Source organism: Cottoperca gobio, chromosome 17 (genome assembly GCF_900634415.1).
Source record: "Cottoperca gobio chromosome 17, fCotGob3.1, whole genome shotgun sequence".
Lineage (NCBI taxonomy): Eukaryota > Metazoa > Chordata > Actinopteri > Perciformes > Bovichtidae > Cottoperca > Cottoperca gobio.
This window is the reverse complement of record NC_041371.1, coordinates 18,800,952-18,824,845: the sequence shown is the minus strand read 5'-3', so window position 1 is coordinate 18,824,845 and position 23,894 is coordinate 18,800,952. Positions and strand designations below refer to the sequence as shown.

Below are 23,894 nucleotides of genomic sequence, written 5' to 3'. Positions count from 1 at the left end.
AAGAGCCATATATTTCCCTAGTTGGGCTACAAGGAGAGTGAATATTGGACTTCTGGAATTGTTTATTTTTAATAACCTAAAAGGTGTAATTCACAGAAAGAATTCACAGGAGGCTGTTTGTACTTAAACTTACGAAAAGTAATGCACTAGAAATTGTATATAACCCTTGTAACCAATTCATATGTAACCCGAGTAAACGTGAGCCAGGACAGGCAACGTAGTACCAACAGCGTCAAAGTCCCTGTAGGGAGGAGGTCGAGATGGATGGATGGGTCCAAAAACACAGAACTTTCCCCGGGGAGGCCGCTGTCTGTGTCCCTTGTGAAACCAGAAGGCAACGTTGACTTTTTTGTTACGTAACGTCCGTACACCACTTCTATCGTTTTTTTTTTTAAAACCCAAACCACAATCTTTTCATAAACCTAACCAATTATTTTTGTTGCCTGAACAGGTTCTGCACTGCAGGGGCTTGTGAAGGCGCACTGACAGCTTGTGTTTCTGGACATTCGTAGGAAAACGCACAAAAACTGACAAAATAACTTTCCGTAAAATATCACACGATACGTAATAAAGGAATAAAGATACAGGAAATAGGGAATGTTCTTTTTGGGTTGAATGCCTGACAACTCAAAGAAAATGTGCGTTGTTTAAAGGGCACATGCTTGTATGTCTCCATCACTGACGCCCTTCTCTTTCTCAAACATGGTGTAATAAATTAAGAATGAAGTCACTGGTTTGCCTCTGATTACCTGATTGGAGGATGGTACTGAGGGAGGTCCTGAGATATGATATAAATGTTTCAACTATACCACTGAACTCCAGCCCCCTGTTATCCAACTGCCTCTTTCAAACTAGGGCAGCCATAGTTGTGAGTCAGAGGGATTAAGTCCACGGTCTGCAGCTCTGACCAGAGGTTTTCACCAGCAACGATTTAGGATGTCACTTCCAATGGTGGACAGTAGCTTAGCAGGCTTACATTTAGTCAAGTAGTCTACTTCAATACAATTTGGAGGTACTTGTTCTTTACTTGAATATTTCCAAATTCAGATTAATAATACAAAATATAATCAACAAATAAATTAATTAATGTATGTATTATCATAGATTAAGTTAAGCTTTATTGATCGCTTGGTGTAATTCACAAACTACCTGGCACAAAAAAGTAAAAAAAAAAATCTCCTCCTTTACCAAATGCAACATTAAAGTGATGAGCACATTGATGCATTAATAATTATAATCCAATAATATAATATACCTTATTCTTTAATAGGCTGTTAAAAAGTACTTTTACCTTTGGTACTTTGATACTCATTTTTTACTTCTTCCGAAGTACATTTAATGCAGGATTTTTACTTCAGAGTATTTCTACACTGTGGTATTACTACTTTTCTGCAAGACCTGAGTACTTTGGCCACATCTGGTCACTTGTTTGCAAACTAAACTGTGTCCTGGGTTTCGTATAATTAACAGGACATATAATAATAAGTGTACCTCTAAAGTGGTGCTGTCTGTACAAATGATCATTGTTACATTGTATTTATATTTACACATCCAGCAGCCTCAAATCCACATCAGCATTATTTTGGGATTGTGTTAAAGAAGAGCTGTAATCCATATATGCACTTTTACTTTAGTTTGTCTCAATCAACACCTGAGGGAAACATCTCTTTAGTCGCTAAATGCTCCGGTATGTTTGGCAGCTAGTTGCTAAAAGTGTCTGTCTGCTGAGTGGTGCTGGGCAGGTATCATACAGTTGGTCTATCTGAGTTTTTTAGTGATGACAGCTGCTGCTGGAAATTAGGATGAGAGAACCAACATTGTTAAGATGCGGGCCATGAAACCAAAACAAAGAGCTGAAAGATGCCAAAATGCTGCATACAGCTGAGAGGGACCGGGGTTGAATGACAATTTGTGACAGTACATTAAACTCTTCTGTTTCACAACAATTATGATTCCAAAATAAGATCCTGAAATCTGAAAAACAGTGGAAACTTGACTTGCTAATACATGCTATTGCATTTTCTATTTACTACCATGTCAGCAATGTCACATCTTGGCTTTAGATTTTGTGTTTGTTTATATTAATTCAGAAAATGACAGATTATTCGTACAAGAGACGTTACTAAATATAATTTGTATAGTTTGAAATGCTACCTTACAGGTAGACCTCCACCTTTTATAAATAAATGGATTTGAACACCCTGGATGATGTATCCGTATAATAAACATGGCAGATGTATAAAAACCTGCTAGCGCTACCTGTGGATGTCTAAAATGTTAATTTCCTTGGTTCCTCTGGATTTAAGTAAAGTCAATAGACAGTATGCAAGTGATCTTATCAGAGAGCAGAGCCACAGTCTAAATAAAGACAATGTGAAAGGCCTTTCCACTACCAAAAATATTACTCCCTGATTTAAACCAGTGACTGATATTTTAATAACTGAAAAAGCTTTCCAAAAAGAGGATTATATTTCTCTGTTCCCCTTTTGACAGAGAAATACCATTGTATCCTTTTCATATTGACTAAGCTGTGCGAGTTCTCCATCTCCTCCTCTCCTGAAATGCATTGATCCCTTCACACGTCCAGCCAGACGCTAGTTATCTGCTTTCACTTGATCTGCTTATTTGGCCCAGGTTGATCTCAGATCAGCTCGTCTCATACACTGAATCCAGCGCTTTCCCATTTGCTATGACAATAAATAAATAGGTCCATTTGCAACGTCAGAAAGCAGATAAACAGGTTCAAAGGATATTTCTGTCAGGAAGTGACGAATCCTTCACAGAAGCACAGTCACAGCATGTCCTCTGTACAAAGTCAGAAACGCTACAGAACAGTAAGAAGAAATGACAATGACTTCTACTCTGTAGCGTACATAACCATACAATATATTAATACTATTTTAATTCAGTAAAAGAGAGAGCATATTTGCACGGTTTAGATTTGCACGCCAGAAGAATAAAGGTAAAGAATAAGACAATGCGGACAGAAAACAAGTATTTTAGTTGAATGAATTTAATTCCCATAACAGCCAGATGTGATATGGTAATTATCACTGCAAATAATTATGATAATTAGATTGAAAGTAGAAAGCAGCCACGGACAGGCACGCACAAGCAAACACACACACACGCACACACACTCAACCTGACACGTGTTCTGCAATACTACTGTTTTAAATTCTCATAACTGAGAGCTGAACAATAAATCAATGATGTGTAAAAAGTTGGGCAGCAGACCTGCAGCCGAAGTGTTGAACTACAGCCCGACCTATTCTGCATATTTTTCTAATATAAATAAACAATCTAAATACGGCTCTCTTCAATTTTTTGTGTGATCAAGATACATACTAAGCGGGACATTTAACAGTGTAAAAATCAACTTCTCTCAGCTATCTGGTGGACAAACTATGTACCGCTGCTTCTAGATGACCTTAAACTTAGTTCAGCATTTCCGTACCATAATTTTGTCATTTATCATTATTTATCAGCCTGGCTGATTTATTTCTCTAGCTCTAGTTTGTCTGGCTCTACTTTTCTGACTAATACTTTCCTCTCTCTGGTTGACAACCACCCATGAGCAAGGCATTGATTGATAATATTTTTTCATTAGTGTTTATCTCTAGCTTCGAGGTGGACGTCATTATGATATGGACGTCACTGTGTTTGAGTTCTATGGTTACATGAAGATGCTTAAGATTTATTAGTATCAGTATTATATGGACTTACTTTGTATCTTTATAATCTTTTTAATGTTATTTTGTGACTGATGACGTAGGCTACAGGATATGAATAAGTTCAAGGTGATCGTCAGTCAAACCCATTTCTAGTCCTCTCGTTGGAGGATTTGGTGGTGTGTGTGTGTGTGTGTGTGTGTGTGTGTGTGTGTGTGTGTATATTGAATAGTCATGTTGCTACTTATATACCTTGAACCTATGAACAGACTAAAACGCTGTTTGAGTTTTTCTCATTGTTTTCACTTCTTCCACATTTAAAACAGTCGAGCTGCCTGTAACATATTTTGAGAGGATTAAAAGGGATGACTAACCGGTTATGTAATGATGATAGGATTCTGTTGTTGCCGATAAAAAACAAACTAATATAACTAAAATAAGACTCCAATTTGCTGTAGACTTGTAGAAATGTACAGCAGGGATGTTTTGGGTGTGTTGCTGAGGTTTGGTGCATGCCTACTGTATCTGATTTAGCTGTAAAAAATACTTGATGATGGAAAAGGTAACGCAACGTTAACTTATTTCTAATAAAGTTCAGTATCAGATCCTAACCCTCAAATTATATTGACAATAACAATCAAAAAAATTAAATTTTGAGGCAACAAGGTAAGATAAATATACTGAGCTGCACAGTCCTCTGCTCTCTGTGCCTCTGCAAGTAGAAATAGCTTTAAATGAAACTTGTGTGTCATGATGTGCTGGAGTAAAAACCTTCATTGTGTCCTTGGGGATAGGAGGTGTTAACAAATGAAATGGTCTGCACTGACCTATTTTCTCTTGCAAAATTATGACATTTTTCAAATACAGGTATCTTAACTTCAGTAAACTATTCGTGTATTTAGTGCACCTCCAACAAGGGATTCAGAAATCATGTGTAGAGCAAGATGTGTTATCAAAATACAATAGTTTACTGTATATAGGCTATAACTGGATTTCTTTAGGTTTGAGCTTTCACTAACATGGCCCCGATATATTTAGACAATCTCTGTTCAAAATGAAAATAAAATGGTCATGAATGATTTTATGGAGGAATCTACTGATACTGTGCATATGAAATTTACTCACTTAAAACACATTTTAAAAGCTGTTAAGTGTGGAAATAGTTATTTCCCACATGACGCTGCAGCACTTCATGTCATGTCACTTCTTTTGTCATTTTGGTTTGAGAGGCTCAATCTCTCTGGCAAGGATCCATCTCAAAACCCTTTTGTCTTGCTGTCATTTCCACATATTGAGTGATTACTAACTCATCAACAGCATCACCTCTGTGCTCCAAATTTTATTTTTCTACATGTGTTTCTTATACTATTGGAATTAACTGGATTTTATCTGTTTCTCTTTCTTTCGTTTCTTCTCTTTTTTTAAATATATGATCGTCTATCCTTTATCCACCTCCAGATCTATTTCTATCAATTTATATTCCAAGACCAGTTTAAGAGGAAACACATATAGTTACTGCAGAGGTGGGTCAAGTTAATATATCAATTCCAAGTTATTAAAGTATAGTTTTATTTATTTATCAAAAAAGGCTTCAAAATGCATTTTAAAGTTTCTGACCAGCTGTCATTGTTTTGTTCTTATCGTCAGTGTGATCACATCCTACATTATGGTCATTATGTAATCTGTACTATTACTAAAACCTTTGCACAAAGAAGGATATAATAATGGATATTTATGCAAACAAACAATTACATGAAGGTTCATGTAATGAAAACTATTTTGACTGTTGCTGTGCTTTTCTGTTACTTTTAGGGGTTTGTGTTCCTCTGGAATTATGTGGTTAACTCTTTCAGAAGCTCATTTCAGGATAGTGAAATATCACAACCATCATTTCTTTATTCATACATGGGGATTTATTATATAATCTCTGATTAGGGTTTCCTTTAGGAGTACTTTGTTTGTGTTGGAAAGGTCTGTCAACTGTAAAATAATAGGATTCCAACTATTTCTATGTTGTTGTTTTTTATGTTTAAGTTTTCTTCAGTACTGGGCCGTGCTGTCTGTGCCCTCTCAGAGCTTCATCCTGTGATCCTCAGTGCGCAGACTGAACTGATGACCTACTTCTTCTGCAAAAACCTTTCAATGTAATTGCATCCGATAGCTTAAATACATAAGTCACAGACGGTATAGACCTATAAAATGAGAGGATGGTGAAGTTATCACCATGACCAAGATGATGAATTGATGACAATTACTTTTGTGAGCTCTGCTGTTTCAGACTTATCCATGTTTATATTAACTGAATCCCATTTACAAAAACAGGGCAATCTAAATCTAAAACTAATTCCAAGTTACATCCGTTACATTAGGCAAGAAGATGAAGGTGTCAGCACCAAAAGAGGAAAATGGATCTCAAATGTGAAACCTCTGCCTCACATATCATTATGTAATGTGTCACAGAAGCCATAGGACAATTTTCTGAAAATGTATTTATGTCATGTATGGTATTAACAACACATTTTGCCACAGTGAGAGATCACGAAAATGACTTACTGAAGTAAGTAAGCCTTTAATGCTCAACACTGCACATTAAAACGTTCAATTGATATTTTGCATAACGCACTTTGTGGTGTATCGTTTTTATGATAGACTTTATAACATTCGTATTGTTTTCCAAATATTAACCCTAAAACCAGACTTAAAAGAATATATATATGTATATATAAATATAAATATATATATATATATATAAATATAAATATAAATATACATATATATATATATAAATATAAATATACATATATATATATATATATATATATATATGTATATATATGTATGTATGTATGTATGTATGTATGTATGTATGTATGTATATATATATATACATATATATATATACTATATATATATATATATATATATATATATATATATATATATATATATATATATATATACTATATGTATATATGTATATATATATAGTTTTCCATTAACCCAACATATCTCGAAGAAAACAAAGAAAAGCAGAGGACCAAATTGTATTCACTCTTCAAAAAGTTATTTAACTTTCTGTCTGTGTGATGACCACAATATTAAATATTTATTTCATAAATCTAAATAAAAGAACTTATAGGGATACTTACATATGAAACTCAGATATTTACAGCATAATTTCCAGAGTTGAGTTCTTCGGGTTTTAGAAGAAGGGACAGGCAAACTCTCCGCGCGAAATCCATGTCTCCTTCTCAAGGTTTATTCTTCATGATGGACTTAAAACTCCACTCCGACAGGACAGGAAAGTGCGTCTTATCACCACAGTCCAAAGTTTAGCGAACAAAAACGGGCTTCAAGACAAACGCCAGATCACCTTATGTTGGACATTTTGAAACTTGCCACAGGTGCGACGTGCAAGCTGTCCTCTTTCCTTCCGCCCGAGTGGCTCCTCAGTATTCATCCCACAGAGGAAACGTCCCCGAGCCGCCGAGCGTGGAGAGGATGCTGCGCGGTCTTCAGCAGCTGCGCAGCGGCGGGAGAGGCGCACCTCGATTTGCCCTTGACAAGAGCATTAGGGAGGGAGGATGCTGCTGCTGGACCACAGGGGATTACCGCTCCTACATGTCACACTCAAATGTGACAAAGACATACTGTAGTAAGAGAGCTGGCAGTTTTAGCACATCAACAAAATGCAAAAAAACTTACAGTAGCCTTTGAGGGACACAATGAAGGGGAAACTTGAACTTTGATTACCCAGTGCATGAAAGACTTTCAGTTACGGAGTTAAATACAATAGGCTGCTTTAATTCATCTGTGTGGTACATTTATGGTAAACATTTGTCGTTTTTTTTTTTTTTTTTAGGATTATCAGCATATTGTTTTCTAAAAGCAAGCTATATGAACTTTATTTGACTTAACATTGTCGTTCAGGTCATAGACAGGCGCCCATGTGCAAAGTAAGGTAATTGATTTCACTGTCAACCACAGAGAGGAATTAATAAATACAATCCGCTGCACAAACTACACCATCAACCCGTTTTGGAATCAAACCCTGTTTCACTTGAATGAACCATAAAAGGACATGGTTTAAGCAAACTGTCAGCATTTTTATTGTGTGTTTCCAATGGGCTGAGGTGTGGTGTTTTTTTATTTTTTGGATGACCTAGCAGTGTAGCCCACACATACAGAGTTGGTCTCTTATTGCGCCCTCTAGTGGACAGAAATAAACCTGAGGGAGTTTAAAATACTGTACTGTTAAAAATGTAGGCTTAGAGAGATTGTAGAATTTGTAGACCCAGTATTGTTCCAGTCTGTAGGCCTGTTCCTTCAACAGCATTGTATTCCTGGCAGTGTAAAAACGGCCTTAAAACAGTATTTAGACGTTCATGTTGGGAAATAAAATAGTAACACTTGATTTTGACTCATGACTTCAATATTTCCCAACCCAGGTCACACTATGATGTAATATTTATGTACGACAGGGAGGGTGAGGTTAAACACTAGGTCAACATCTGCATTGCACATCCATGGAATAAAAGGAGACCATATGAGAAATTATCCTCTGATATATTCTAAGCTGTTCTATAACGGATTAAAGCCTGCTTGGTGTTTGCCTGCCTGTGAGTGTCTTTGCTTTACATGGTCGGATTTAGCACTTATGGTAATAAATTAAGAACATTGACGGCATTTTGAAAGCTATCTGAAAGTATACATATCTTATAAATGTATGTTAGATTGCAACTTATATGTTTTGAATCTAAACATCATAGTATCATCATAGTATAACTATAGCCATTAGTGGCCGTTTTAGTTAGGGGACCCAGGCAGATGCCTACCTCGCCTTATGCCGTGTAGATACGTCCTAATAAACCTTTCAGGTCTACAAGGCCTTTCGTACAGTGAAACTAGAGGACAGTGTGAAAACCACATTACCCATAAACCTTGGGTACATATGTTTTCTTTTTTCCCGGATGTAGCATCACATGAATTGACTGTCAACATGCAAGATGGCCACGCATCACAGGCAAAATGCTGCTGGGCGGAGAAAAGTACAGGTAAATTATAATAGTTGCATTATTGCTAAGTGTGTGGCAACGGCAACATTATGATTTGCATCTTTAAAAAGTGCTTCATGGCTTTTTAACAGACAGCAAAAACCGTCCGTCAAAGGCAGAGTTACTGTTATGAGTCATGACTCGAGCTGGCTAACCTAGCTAGCTTAGCTTACGTTAGTTGTTAGCGTCCTGTGCTAACGCTGGCGTCTACATGATTACATCTTTCTGCAAACACTTATCATATCAGTACGTGGTAAATACGTTACATCATAACTACGAATCTCGTACGTTAACACAAATGATTCATGCGCTGTGTTAGCTGCAATTTGAATGCTGTCACAACGTTGACAGTAGCTTCGCTACACTGTATCTGGGCTCCGTCTAATTGCTGGGGAAACGTACGTGTCTCGGTGGTTCTGTCGCGCACCCTACCAGTGTACGTTGCTACCAAATCAAATCACCATAAAAGTACTGAATTTATCCACAGTTAATATGAATCTATCGATAATCTGTGTGTCATTTAGCCATGCTACGTGTTTATTTAGCTAACGCATGTCCTTGCAAGGTAAGAGCGCGTTGGAGCCTCGGAAGGTGCAGGTGGGTGTGTTGTGGGAAAAGCCAGAAGTGGTTGAGAAATGAGTCCGACCTCAGTGCTCACGCTCCTCTTTGTGTTTCAGGTGTCTTATGTCATTAGAGATGAGGTGGAGAAGTACAACCGAAATGGGGTGAATGCTCTCCAGCTAGACCCTGCGCTGAACCGGCTCTTCACGGCAGGAAGAGACTCTATCATCCGGATATGGAGTGTCTACCAGCATAAAGTAGGGCTTCCTAGATTCTTAATCTTTAAATAACAATATTACACTCCAGGCAGCTGTGTTGCCACATGCATAATTTATTTTCCTCAATAGTTGAAGTGTCTTAATTTCTCTTCTCTTTCACTGTAGCAGGACCCATACATTGCCTCGATGGAGCATCACACAGACTGGGTTAATGACATAGTTCTCTGTTGCAATGGCAAAACATGTAAGTGTCTTTACTAACTGCTATTTTATTTAGGGTTAAGGCACTGTTTAGCTTCTAATACTTCATTTTTTTCTACTATACTGGCTGAGTTATTTGATACTTTCTCTGTCTTCTATTTTCAGTGATATCTGCCTCGTCAGATACAACAGTCAAAGTATGGAATGCGCATAAAGGCTTCTGTATGTCAACGTTACGAACACACAAGGACTATGTGAAAGCTCTGGCCTACGCTAAGGACAAGGAGCTTGTGGCATCAGCAGGTTTGGACCGGCAGATCTTTCTTTGGGATGTGAACACACTAACAGCACTCACTGCTTCCAACAACACTGTCACCAGTAAGTATTGTTTTTGCTTGTTGTGCGTTTGTACTGTTCTGTAATGATTTATGTGTTTTTCTGAGAGATATTCTGTACCTGTAGATTCACTGTAATCCCTCTCCAACAGCCTCATCACTCAGTGGGAACAAGGACTCTATCTACAGTCTGGCTATGAACCAGATGGGCACAGTCATTGTATCTGGATCCACCGAAAAGGTTTGAATTTCCATCAGTGTGACACACACACAAGTGCACACTATCGGTTCCATGAAACAAAATTAGAACCACACTCTTGATGATTTCACCTGTCATGTTATCATAGTATCTGGGATTGCTATTCAATGCTTCACCAGAAACCAGATTAGAAATGTTCTGCACTTCCCTTTGCTGAGAGGTTCATAAGAGGTTTCCTGTAAACAGTAATTAGTTTACAAACTGGGGTTACAGGAGATGTTCAGTTACTTTGAAACCATGTGAATGCTTAAATTGAACTGCTTCTTTACTTTGTCTAGTCACAGTAATCTGGTTTTAGTGTGCATGTAAATCTAGTGAAGTTTTCCCGTCATCAATCATTCCTTTTTTTCTTTCTTCAGGTTCTGAGAGTGTGGGATCCTCGAACATGTGCAAAACTGATGAAGCTTAAAGGTCACACAGACAACGTCAAGTCGTTGCTGCTGAATCGAGATGGCACTCAAGTGAGTCAAGATGTCTAATCTATACAGTGCTTCTTAAACAGAGGAATTGTGACATTTAAACCATGCTATCCTCTCCTCAGTGTCTGTCGGGCAGCTCAGATGGGACCATCCGCCTGTGGTCACTCGGCCAGCAGAGGTGCATCGCCACCTACCGGGTGCATGATGAAGGGGTCTGGGCCCTGCAGGTCAATGAGGCCTTTACACACGTCTACTCTGGAGGAAGAGACAAAAAGATCTACTGCACTGATCTGCGTAACCCAGACATCCGTGTGCTCATCTGTGAGGAGAAGGCCCCGGTGCTCAAAGTAAGAAGCCAGTACACTTTAACCTGGAACAAATGTTCTGTTGTGCAGTAATGATTGTTTTTGTGGGAAAACAAAATTCTGGGACTTTTTTAGTAATTTTTCATTTCAAATGACAGAAATTTAAACTCGCTGATAATTGTAAAACATACTTCATTCAAACTCATCAGACACAAAATAAAACATGAAATCCCTCTCTAATAGTCCTTCCACTGTTCCAACAATCACCAACTCTGGGTTACGAGTTTGAAGTAACAGATATAAAAAAGAAGTAACAACCGTGAGTGCTTCTACTGTTACTAACCCTGCTCTTCGGCGCGTTTGTGACATTAAACGTGACATCAGAAAAGAAACAGCCACACTCGGCTACTGGCAATGGGAAAGGTCTATTGCCTATTTTTAGCAGGTTTTTCTGTGTTTAAAAAAGTTTGTGTGGAAACCTTTGCTTTCACCTGGTGTCTGCTGCAGTGTGGATGTAAATAAGTTTAGTACTTTGTGTTTCATGGTTCTTTAATTGTACCTGCATTTGTAGTTTCTATTGCATGCATATTACAGTACATGTTACTTTGCTCCCTGTAAACCTAAAATGAAACCTAAGAAGTGTATCACTGTACAGGCATTATTGTCACATGTTTGACTTCTTTTTAGGCTCGCCTTTTTAGTGCAGGGAAAACGCTTATTTTAGGAAACGTTGTACTATATTTTATTCTCAAAAGATTAAAAAAAAGTTTAAAAAACAGTTCTGAATCAGGATCTGTATTCTCCTCAGTCATTCCTGTGCACATTGCCAACCATTTGGAGTCTTTCAACCTTTGGCTGTGTTTCTCTTTTGCTCAGATGGAACTGGACAGATCTGCTGACCCACCTCCGGCAATCTGGGTCTCCACCACCAAGTCATCTGTTAATAAATGGGTAAGCATGCGTGACGCCTCCTGAGATCACTGGTCCGCTGTCAGCATAATGACTGTGGAATACAGTGCAGACAGACTTGTGCATGTGGCACACCTAATGCTATTCAGTAGTAATCCTCCTGTAATTTGTGTAAGAGTTTAAACCAGCTTTGTGATGATGTGGGTGATACACAAAAGATAATTGCATTACATTAATCACCGCTATTGCTGCAAGGGAGAGTGAGGAAACGATTATTCAAATCTGGGACAATCTCTAATGATTATTATTTTCTGTATGTGCAGTCTCTAAAGGGAATGCACAACTTCCGATCATCAGGGGAGTATGACAATGACTGCACTACCCCTCTGACTCCACTGTGTACTCAGCCAGAACAAGTCATCAAGGGTAAACAAGTTGAATAATCTACAGTATTTTCTATATCCTCCTCCCGGACATTCACTCATAAAGTAACATTCTGTGTTTGCAGGAGGTGCCAGTATCATACAGTGCCACATTCTGAATGACAAGAGACACATACTCACCAAAGATACCAACAACAATGTGGCTTTCTGGGATGTCCTGAAGGTAAACTGAAGTTATTTCTAAGTGTTGGAGAATGATTGCATCTGACATTCTTTTGTTGAAGCCATAGTGAACCACTTGGAAGAGGACAGTCAGCCTGCCAGGGCTCTAACTTTACATTTTTCACCACCGCCCCGAAATACACTTTGAACCGTCCTGAAGTAAATGCTGGCCGTCACAATTAAGATGACTGTTTTTCTAGAATAAAATGATCTCCTAAAAAATATAATAATATAAATTAAACACCATGAAAATTATTAAATTATAAATTAGCTCACATTTAAAAAAAAAAACCATTTGTTACATATTCATTGATTCAATCATATCACATACATTCAATTCATGAATCAACATTATTTGTATTGTTATATGTAAACTTTGTTTGTATTTCTTTAAATCAATCCCAATCGTCTTGGGGGGGCGTTAAGCCCAGGATGCAGTGACGGCTCTCTTGCAAAACCATACTTTCTGTCCCGAGACAGTCCCAAAATAAAAAATGTATAGTCTATGATCTGTTTTGGGACACCCTTATATTTGAGCCTGTTGCACCGGCCTTCATGAGCTACTGCCCTTTAAATGAATCACTCCAGATTAAAGCAACGCTCTCCTGATGAGCCGGGTCTGAGCTCACTCCTGTGGTTGGAATTGACTTTGTGTATATTTTACCTTCAGGCTTGCAAGGGTGAAGACTTGGGGAAGGTGGAGTTTGATGAAGAGATTAAAAAGCGCTTCAAGATGGTCTATGTGCCAAACTGGTTCTCTGTCGATCTGAAAACTGGGGTGAGTCACAAACCTGGTAACACGAGAGCTCCACATCCGTCGCAGCAACTGGGACGTTTCAAACACAGAAGTCCCTCCTCAGCCTCGGTGGTCTCATAGTTTGGGCTTCACTTTTTCAACAGATGCTCACTATCACATTGGATGAGAGCGACTGCTTCGCTGCCTGGGTGTCTGCAAAGGATGCTGGGTTTTCAAGCTCTGATGGATCCGACCCAAAGTGTAAGATATCTGACCTACAGAGAAATACATTTTATATTAAAAAGAAACTGTAGCTAACTTTGCCCCTGCTAACTGGCTAATTAGCTTTTGCCCCTTCATCTCCGCAGTGAACCTGGGTGGACTGTTGCTCCAGGCTCTTCTGGAGTTCTGGCCGAGAACTCGCATTAACCCCATGGACGAGGAAGAGAATGAGGTGAACCACGGTAAGGAGGGGGGAGGGGCTATCCATCCATCCACTGCACAATCATCATGAAACCAAAACAACCAAACCTCTGCAGTGATGCTCTAAGAAATCCAATGTGTGTATTGATTGGATTCCACTCGACTGCACACTCAACATCAGTCCCTTGCTGTCGGCGAGCTAAGCCTCGTTGAGTTTGTCTTACAGTAGGATTGTGTTCTCGTGCCCACAGTGAACGGAGAGCAGGAGAACAGGGTCCAGAAAGGAAATGGATATTTCCAAGTGCCACCACACACGCCAGTCATCTTTGGGGAAGCAGGAGGCAGAACTCTTTTTAGGTAATGTTTCACTAACATCCTTCTCAACAAGCTGCAGTGTGCTTTGTTATGTCATCAGTTTATAGCTGTCCTAAACAGAAACCTTTATCATTTACTTGTATATTGCACCTCTGCTTAGCTTCTGATGTGCTGTGTTATGTGTTGCAGGTTGCTATGTAGAGATTCGGGTGGAGAGACTGAGTCCATGCTGCTGAACGAGACAGTTCCACAGTGGGTTATTGATATAACTGTAGATGTGAGTACAATCATTTGTATTAATTACATTAAATCAAAAATGATTAAAGGTTAAATAGACTAAAGTCAAATGTGAGTTTGTATGCACTTATTGTATCTGAAACTCATTCATTCAGAGAAGCCAACAAAATACATTTGTCAATGTGACTCTCGCACGCTTTTGTCGAACCATCAGTCCGGCAGCTTGTAACCTAATGGTGCGTTCACACCGGAGGCGGAGCAAAGTTTTTGGGCTGCGCGATTACAAGTCAAAGACGCGAATAGATGCAAATGTGCGGCGGGTGATGCGAATGACTTTGGCGCAAGTAGAAAATGTTGCGTAAAATTCATGTGGCGATGTGTCGCGAAATCCTATCAGCGTTGACATTCTCCTCTGTCAGCACTGACGTCCTGCCGTTGTTGAATCAGAAACGGAGGAAAACAGTAGGCGTTGGCAGTTAGCACCAGAGCTCTACACTCCCTCATATTTGTACAGAGACTGGACAAAAATGTTCATAAATGCACGTGTATAAAGCCCGGACTGTCCATGGTATAAATAATAATGTTGCTGCCGTATTTATGCCCACATGGCGTTATTCTGAGTGTTGATAGGAGCCGTGATCGAACCGATCTCCAAAAACAAGCATTTTAAAAGTGTTTTGCTTTTCATCTTACGTTCAGACATGATAAAGTATTAATCAGTATCATTATGTATTTTACATTTGATATGGTCATTGAAATTAGTGAATTTGTAGTAAATTTGATAAATTCAGCCGACAAATGACTTGCTAGAGACCTTGAATGCAGCTCGTGAAAGTCACTGAGCTGTGTGCCGCCGGATGATGTCATGAACCCAGACACGACGACGGCTTTGATTTTACAACATGTACAAACCAGCAGCAGTGGTTATTTCGGCTGTGGTTGATGAAACGTTGTTGGTATCTATATGGAGGTAAGCCCCGCCCCCTCCACTGCAAGCCTTGGTGCTCAATTTGGATTTATTGCTCGGATCCTCGGTCAAAATGGAGGCTTCTGAAGTCTGTGTTTACGGTTTCATTCATACGTGGACGTGCAGTGGAAGCCTGCAAATTTGTGTGCAGATGATAACGAGGATGAGGAGAATGAGAGCCACATTTTCAGTTATGACTTTTTGTGACTCAATGGCTGCTACTTCTGTACGGAGGTGTGAGTGTGAATGCTTTTACAGAAGTGGCACCTCAGATCTAACAGCTCACTGTCCCTCCACTGACTGCCTCCTTCACAGCTGGCTTCCATGTTTGTATTCACTGAGTGACTCCCTCCAGCGCAGAATTGTGACAAATGTTAATCTAGGGTGACGTAAGAGTTGTTCTAATTCTGATATGCCTGTTCAGAAATTACAAAAATTCAGACCACATATGAAAGTGGCCCAGATGATAATTGAAAAGATGAGATTCCATGTGATTTGTGATGTTCACACTGTTATCACGTATGCACAAAACTAAATCTTACTTGGGCCGCCTGCAGTCTGAGCGAAGCCTTCAGTGAGTCCACATGCACAATATGGAGCAGCTAAATGGAATGCAGCCATCACTAATGTTATTTACACTCGTGCTTTAGTCTCGACATGTCACCGTGTTTCTCCCAGGACATGTTCAGCATCTCTGATGCAGCGTGTGCACTAACAGTTTGCTCCTGTCATGCTTTGACGTTTGATTTTCATGTCTCACCTTCCTTCTTCTATTCCAGAAAAATATGCCCAAATTCAACAAAATCCCGTTCTACCTCCAGCCCCATTCTTCCTCCGGTGCAAAAACTCTAAAGAAGTAAGTGCCTCGTGTCCTCTGGAAGCGTTTCCTTTTGATTATGTGATGCACTGAGCAGGAAACGAGGACATCTTATCCAGACATGCCGCATTTGACGAGAGCTGATTTCCCCCTCTGCGTGTTCTGCAGGGACCGTCTCTCGGCCAGCGACATGCTCCAGGTGAGGAAGGTCATGGAGCACGTTTACGAGAAGATCATCAACCTGGACAACGAGTCGCAGACCACCAGCTCCTCGGCCAACGATAAGCCGGGGGAGCAGGAGAAGGAGGAGGACATGGCCATGCTCGCCGAGGAGAAGATCGAACTAATGTGTCAAGACCAGGTGGGCACGACGTCTTCGCTCGTATATTCTGACACAAATGCATCTTTTGCATCCTCAGTCATTTTATTAACCTTTTTTATTTGTATCCTTCAACCAGGTTCTAGATCCCAACATGGACCTGCGAACAGTTAAACATTTTATCTGGAAGAGCGGAGGGGACTTGACTCTTCACTATAGGCAGAAGTCCACGTGAAAATGCTCATTTTTAAAACAAGAACTCTTCGTCATTTGCCAATCACCACCCACCTCTGACATGTAGTACCCTAAACCCCATTGTGTGGTCGAGAGTCGCAGTATCAATGAGAATCCGGTAAAAATGTGTGAGGCCGAAGCTCATGGTGTATCATAGGGAAGTGACCAGAACAGGCCGGAGCAGCCAAGAGACTCCTGGGAGATAAGTGGTCCGTAGTTTCTTTTTCTTTTGACAGTTTGAAGAAAGGACTCTGTTCTCTCCACACTCACTCGTTTGTTTTAACTCTGACTGCTTTGTTTCTTTCTGATTGGCGTAAAAATTTGAAGCGACAGAAGTTACAGTACGTGTTTGTGTCTGAGCGTGTGTGTGTGCACATGGATGTAGTAGACTGTTTGTCTGTTCTAGTACATTCCAGAAACTCCTTGTTCTACAAACACTCCACACCCGCCTCAGCAGTATCACCTTTTGATCGGAGTACACTTTATCTCTGGGTAGCGTCACAGTCTCTCAAAGAAATCCTCCTCGGTTCTGCTCTCATCTTAACTTAAACTGAACCTTAACTTAGACATCAAATTACAGCAGAGCTTGAACCTCATTGACAGAAGCACTTGTCATTGTCACTTATTTTTTAGCTGTGCTGTTTTCAATGGACTGAATGTTTTTTGTTTTCTTTTTGTAAATATATGTACGACGTTTTCGATTTAAGTGACTTTGTTTCCTTTTGGTTTTGCAGCCGTTTTGTTTTGTTTTGTTGTACAGTTTACTTAAAACCAACATTTATTTTTCCAAATCCCTAGAGCACATTCATGGTCATGAAGGTAATTTGACGTGGATGTGAAAAATCGCATTTTACTCTTAAGAATGTTCGTAGTCGTCCAAGTCATTTTAGAAATTGGGAAATTATATATAAGGTATATCTTTAACAACTCATGCTTACCCGCTCTGTGCTTGGGTCATGAGCTGTGACTTTGATGACAGTGAGGGCTGTTCCTAATGTATATTTCATTTAGATTTAATAGTTCAATGAAACATGAATATAACTTGAAGGGGAATCTCATCCTAAGAGAATATATAAATATATCACCATCATGGGGAATTCACCAAAGTGGAATAAATGGGAATTCCCATTTCTCTCTTGAAAAATGGATATTCCCGTATAAGTTTCACCAAGCAGAACAACAGATCTTTTCATTGTAAATTTTCTGCAGTTAATTTTGCCATGAAGAGAGAGTGTGTGTGTGTGTGTGTGTGTGTGTGTGTGTGTGTGTGTGTGTGTGTGTGTGTGTGTGTTGTGTGTGTGTGTGTGTGTGTGTGTGTGTGTGTGTGTGTGTGTGTTGTGTAACGCCATCACGGGGACGCATCGAGTGAGCGCTAATTGGCCAAAAACATGATGGGTACCATAATTAGGCCATGCCGCTGCAATATCCCTTGTTGTAATAATTTGTGAAATATGTATATTTTAGGCATTCGAAGAAATAAATTGGAATGGTTTAACAATGACAGATTTATGGGAATTTTAAACGTTTCAGTTGTAATGTGTTCAGCTGGTGAGTGCGAAATAAGAAAAACGGGACAATTTCTTTTCTTTTTTTTAAAGTGATATGATTGTTTAACCATCAAAGATTCACCCATTTCACATTCATCAAAAGATTCTGCACTCATTCCTAATAAAACATACAATTAATTGATAAAATATCTGCAAAAATACTTTTCCTTATTTTACACACTAGCACCTACTATGAAAGTGTAAATCTTTTAAGAAGCTCCCTATAAAGACAGAAAATAATTAATCAACAGCAGCATCACTGTGACCAGACGTCTTACATAGTGTATATGAAAGTTCATCTACTGGAATTACACATTATCAGTACTTGTCCACTGTTGCATAGATCACAAAAATTATAAAGTAAGAATAGAGTAGAATGACATGTGGATACATGATTCCAGCGAAGACTTAACATACTGACCTCATCAAATCTGGAGTAAATGTACTTTTGACTTTTGTGCACAAATATTTCCGTCATACAAACACTTAAATATCCAATACATGGGCCAAAGTACTGTAGAGTTTCCCTCTTATAATCTTATACCTTTTTTTAATTATTTTTTTTACTTGGGAATCATTTGCTTCTTTAAAACACAACAGATGTAGCACAACTTGTCTGGTAGCTTTAAAACGTTGGATAGTGTTTTGGATATTAAGGTGCGGCTGTGCTTTGCTGTAGTAAATGTTTGCGTTTGCCTTTGGAAGTGTTCAAGTATTCATTCACTAGAAGCAAAGTCTTGTCACCCGTATAATCTGATTTTGCACCGAAGCATGGAAACATGTTGATGGCATTATGACCTTCTTGGTGTACAAATTAGCAGTAACTTTAAATTCCCACACATATAAAACAAATAGGATATAGTATTTTTTTTCTACTAATATGCTAAAGCTTTAGCTGGTTTCTGTATTGTAACTAACTTGATGAAGGATTGAAAGACTATGGTATAAAATCAGACAGTGTTTCTCTCTGTCTGTCCTGTATTTTAACTATACAGTGTTTCTTTAAAAAGCCCCAGTGATTGTCAACATCACTTTGCATTTGACGCAAGCTTACTCGAGAGGCGGCTCTTCCTCTGGATCCTCCTCATGACTCTCATGACTCTCATGGCTGCAGTGGTGAGCAGGAGCCACGTCCAGAGGCTCTGCAGGCTCCTCCGCTGGCTCTGTTGCAGGAGAATCGTCCTGGAGGTGGTCGACAGGAGACGGGGGAGGCTCTTCAGCTGGGACAGAGGGCTCAGCAGGAGGATCTGGGGACTCTACAGGGAGAGACGACTCACACATAGGGGGACTTTGGCTATCGCTAGCTTCACACAGAGAGCCAGGTGTGGACTCTGTGACCAGGTGAGAAGGTTCAGCTGAATCAGACAAAGTGTCAGTGGAAGCGAGAGCAGCGGAGAGGTCCATGGCGGCCTGGGAGCTCAGCTCTTGTCCGTCAGTCTGGCTGTCTGCTGACGATGAAAGCAGCACACTGTCCTCCAGATCCTCTGTACAACAAGAAAGACAAACATTCAGTCGATTTTCCTTTTGTCAAATCCATACGTGAAGGTTTCCGGCACATTTTCAATGAATTGCTGCCGTCTTAAACTTACCAACACCAGAGATTTCACCGTCCTTCTCCTCGTGCATTGCCAGCAAATTGTTTGTCATGTCGATAGACGACACGGACAGATCCAGTCTGTCTGCCAAATCTGCAGGGTTAGGGTTAACCACTGCCACTTCAGAGTCTGAGAAACCTGGAAAAACAAACAAGACGCTGATTAGATGCCAAGGAGACAACACATGTCATATCATCATCCTCTAAAAGCAACTGACCAGGGTCCATGACCCTCTGGACGGGTGGAGGCAGAGGAGCCTCCTGGAGGGTGACCTGCTCCAGGTCTAACACATCTTCACTTGGACTTGAAGGTGCCATCAAAGGTGCCTGGAAAACAGATAACGGCGCTATAAGCTCTGCCGCTACTACCAACAGTTAGATCTCATGTACCAGAAAATAGTTGTGGTTTGCCAATATGTAAATGAGCAGTGACACAAACACAAAGTCGAATGACTAATTCGAATGAACTAAAACTCAATATTTAAGCAATCTATCTAGCAAACTTCCTTCGTTGATTTTATAGACTAAACAATAAATCAATTTATTTAAAAAACTAATGACAATGACTAAATTCAGATGTACCTCTGTGAATCCATGGGTAGGCAGTTCTGGAGAGGGCTCCTCCCCAGGAGCAGGGGTGGGAGGCTCTTCCGGCGACACATCAGAATTTATTGGGATTCGGTGCAAGTAGCCGTAACCAATGCCACAACCCAAACTAAGAGAAAACATACAACAATGCTGTATAGTCTGGAAAAAACATTAGAAAATAATTGATCTGCATGAACCTTTCTCTTCATATAGCATTTAACTAAAGTAGTGAATGTTATGTAGAATAGATCCACCAGTCCTAAGGCAAAACCGATGAGCTGATTAAAAGGAGAGATGCAGTGGTATTCTCCAGTAAGTCACCCTGACTAACTCATGTACCTGCCCTCTCCGCCCCACGCTCCATTTGGTGTGACCACCACCTCTCTGCAGGCATCTGTTTGTGTGTTGTACACCAGCAGCTTCAGGGGCTTCCCTTCATGGGCCTCGATCAGCGAGAAGAAGTCTTCTGACTGGAAATCAAGAACTGAGTTAACTACGAGTCATCTTTCAAAGTTTTGTTCAGAGAAACAATCGTTTAATCTCACAAATGATCAAATGTCAGCGACAAAGAATTAGAGGAAAATGTGTCTTACATCCTGCAACACTTGATCTGCTCCCACGATGTAGTCACTGTGTGCCTGAAGCTCTGCCAATGCAGCAGGTGAACTGGCTTCCACATCCTACGGGAACACAGTAATAGTTAACAAACTAAGGATGAATCTATAATAGGGTAATTAGTATTGAAGTCAGTCGGTTTTGGATTTTGGATTTACGAAGAAGCTCACCAGAACGTGCCAGACATTCTCATTGGCTCCTTGGTAGCTGCAGAAGCGAACACTGGCACCCAGCAGGCCCTGTCCCCCCCACATGTTACTGGGCATCACCTCCACCTCACGGATGCTTGTGGTTTTAGTGCTGTACACCACCATCATCACTGCTCTCTCCACGTTGGCTTTCAGAAGCTCCTTCAGCAGGTCATTCTCCTCATTCTGGTGGTGAGGAGTCAAAAGAGTAACTCTAATTGTATGTTCCTGTGTGTCTGTGGATGTGACTTACAATGGGACAATCAATAAACTTACAAGTCTTTTGTTGTCCAGAGACAGAATGAAGTCGAAGAAGGGCTGCAGTCCGGCCATTTCCGCAGGGGAATTTGGCTGCACCTGTCAAAACATTGCATTGTGCTTCACCTTTAAATAAAATGATGCTATTATAATAATACTTGGAAATTAGATTTTTTAAATATTAATAATTAATTAAAAACCGGATAATTGTTTTTTCTTAAGCATCTAAATAATTTCCTATGTTGCAGCTAGGGATATTTTTTTATTATGACTGACTATATATTTTGATCATTCAATTAATCTATAAAATTGATTGTTTTGTCCGACTAACAGTCCAAAACTCAAAAATATTCAACGTGCAATGATATAAAACAGATAAGCGGCAAAGCTTGAACCACTAAATGTTTGGCCTTTTTTCTTCTGATCTCTCGATCGATGTACGAGTTAACCGGCTGATCATGTCAGCACTAATGTGATGTACAGTTGGGCTATTCTATCATTATGCAACGGGATAGAAAGGTTTACGTAAGGCGGGTCATCGATGACCAGTAAAAAGTAATCTTATTTTATTTGCCATCACGCTGAGACTATTAGCTTTATTAGTCAACGCATTAGCTAATATTTAGCTACTATGTTACTACGACTATGATTTTAAAAGATTCATATCAGGCAATGTTATAGTTCAGTGGACTAACGTCAGTCTGTTGGAAGACTGTCTTTGAGACAAGTTACAAGCCTGAATTTAAGCTTTTTTCTTACATATTTACACAAGTCAATAGAAGACGTCAATAGGTAAACAGTGCCAGCTCATCGGGTTTTACCGGTGGCTCTGCAGGAACTGGGTTACTCAGCTAGCTTCCCGTTAGCATACATTAACACTTCATGATAAGCTGTACACGCTGTCCAAATTCAAAGAAAGCTGCATAAATGTCGTCTTACGCCATGCACATGGTATCCATAGGTTCCTCCTTCGGATACTTCTGAACTCTGTGATAACCCCATTTCTGTCAGGAACTTTCAAATATGAGCTAATGACATCAGAAAATAACAAGTGTGAGAGAATGATTACGGTTGAGTGTCCGCGGCCATCTTGTCTGCAGTCGAAAACAATCGAACATCGCTGGTATCGAACGCGCATTCAAGCGCGCGCACACAGCGCACGCAAGCGCACACAGCATACTTTTTAGTATTCTATCACTATATTAAAAGTTATATATAAGGCATTCAGAGCATTTATATAGCAGGAAAAAAAATCTATCTAAAGATAATATAGTGGAGTAATGGCGTCCTGAGCAGATAATGAAGTCATAATCCTTCTGTGTGTGCTTTAACCACGAATGTGTTAAAAAGTTCAACACCAGCAAGACAAAGAGAACAGTGAAAAAACTTATCATTGTGTATCCCATAACGTCTTGGTTTTCCTCACATGTAGGCTACTGGGGATGACTAGACAAAGGACAGATAAATGGCAGCAGAGCTATATATAAGAAACAAAGTCATACAAAAGTCACAGTGGGCCTATAGTATTTCATAAAAAGGTCATAGTGTAATATGGCATATATAATAGTATTGTATTTCACAAGAAAAGTCATTAAAAAAGTCATAGCGTAGTATCAAACTATAACGCAGGGATTCTCTGTGTTTCTGTCTGTGTGTATGTCCTTCATATATCTCAAGAACCGTTGATCCAATCTACTTCATAATTGGTAGGTGTATTGCTGGAGACCCAAAGGTGTGCAGTGTTGAAGTTGGTGCATTGAATAATAACCTTTGAATAAACAAGCGACCAGCAGTCGAGCGTGTCGTCCACAGCGGGCCCTTAAAAGCTGCGGCTCATTGACTGCACTTTCTTTTTGTTGCTAGATGATGGATACAGCCGGCTGAAGTTACAACAAAACTTTTCTTTACTTCCCTGGAGTCAACAAGCACAACCTGGAACATAACTCTGCTAACTAAATCCATGCTCAACTTTATAACCATGATGTTTCTGTCCGTGTGTGGCCACGATCTTCACGTGCTTGGCTGTGGTAGAAGAAGTGCTCAAAACTGTTTTTCTGAAGTAAAACTATGAACTATCAATAGTAAAACCATTATACAGCACAGTAAAAGTCCTGCATTCAAATATTTACAACAAGTGCAGAGTGAAAGAGAGGCAATGTTAGCACAATGTACTTACATATTTGAATTGTTATATTTTGTCAGTAACATTTGTCAGTAACATTTCTCTGTCACGTAAAGGTGATAGTAGGCCTACAACGTTTTCGTCTGAAGTAGAAGTACACATTAAGTACGTAGGACTCCCAAATTAATCATCTTGTTGATAGCACTGCAGCTTCACTGCGAATAACACTCAACTCTGTCGCTCCTCTAAAAAAGAAGATCATAAAACAGAAAAAGAAAGCTCCATGGCTTAGTTTACAAATCCGCAAACTAAAACAAAAGTCGAGAAATCTTGAAAGAAAATGGCGTTCCACTAAATTGGAAGAATCTCGTTTAGTCTGGTTAGATCATCTTAAAAC

General features: G+C 39.6%; 2 protein-coding genes across 3 annotated transcripts; one reads left to right on the top strand and one right to left on the bottom strand.

Annotated features, from left to right (window-relative positions):
• Positions 1-8,647: 8,647 nt before the first annotated feature.
• On the top strand, positions 8,648-17,291 carry LOC115022297 (WD repeat-containing protein 48). 2 transcript variants are annotated; one of them, XM_029453267.1, is made up of 18 exons: positions 8,648-8,725; positions 9,403-9,543; positions 9,673-9,748; positions 9,871-10,083; positions 10,193-10,281; positions 10,659-10,760; positions 10,841-11,065; positions 11,900-11,974; positions 12,256-12,358; positions 12,441-12,538; positions 13,208-13,315; positions 13,438-13,534; positions 13,642-13,737; positions 13,948-14,053; positions 14,201-14,288; positions 15,995-16,071; positions 16,201-16,393; positions 16,491-17,291. In XM_029453267.1, exons 1-18 carry the CDS (start codon positions 8,678-8,680, stop codon positions 16,584-16,586), a joined length of 2,031 nt encoding a protein of 676 aa, XP_029309127.1. In that variant the 5' UTR covers positions 8,648-8,677; the 3' UTR covers positions 16,587-17,291. The 2 variants fall into 2 exon arrangements, with proteins under 2 accessions (XP_029309127.1, XP_029309126.1); XM_029453266.1 differs by having other exon boundaries at positions 9,670-9,748.
• Positions 17,292-18,162: 871 nt separating this feature from the next.
• gorasp1a (golgi reassembly stacking protein 1a) lies at positions 18,163-22,464 on the bottom strand. Its single transcript, XM_029453268.1, has 9 exons — positions 22,315-22,464; positions 21,394-21,474; positions 21,100-21,303; positions 20,908-20,994; positions 20,654-20,784; positions 20,309-20,441; positions 19,945-20,053; positions 19,722-19,865; positions 18,163-19,616 (listed from the first exon to the last, which is right to left on the bottom strand). Exons 1-9 carry the CDS (start codon positions 22,375-22,377, stop codon positions 19,183-19,185), a joined length of 1,386 nt encoding a protein of 461 aa, XP_029309128.1. The 5' UTR covers positions 22,378-22,464; the 3' UTR covers positions 18,163-19,182.
• Positions 22,465-23,894: the final 1,430 nt, after the last annotated feature.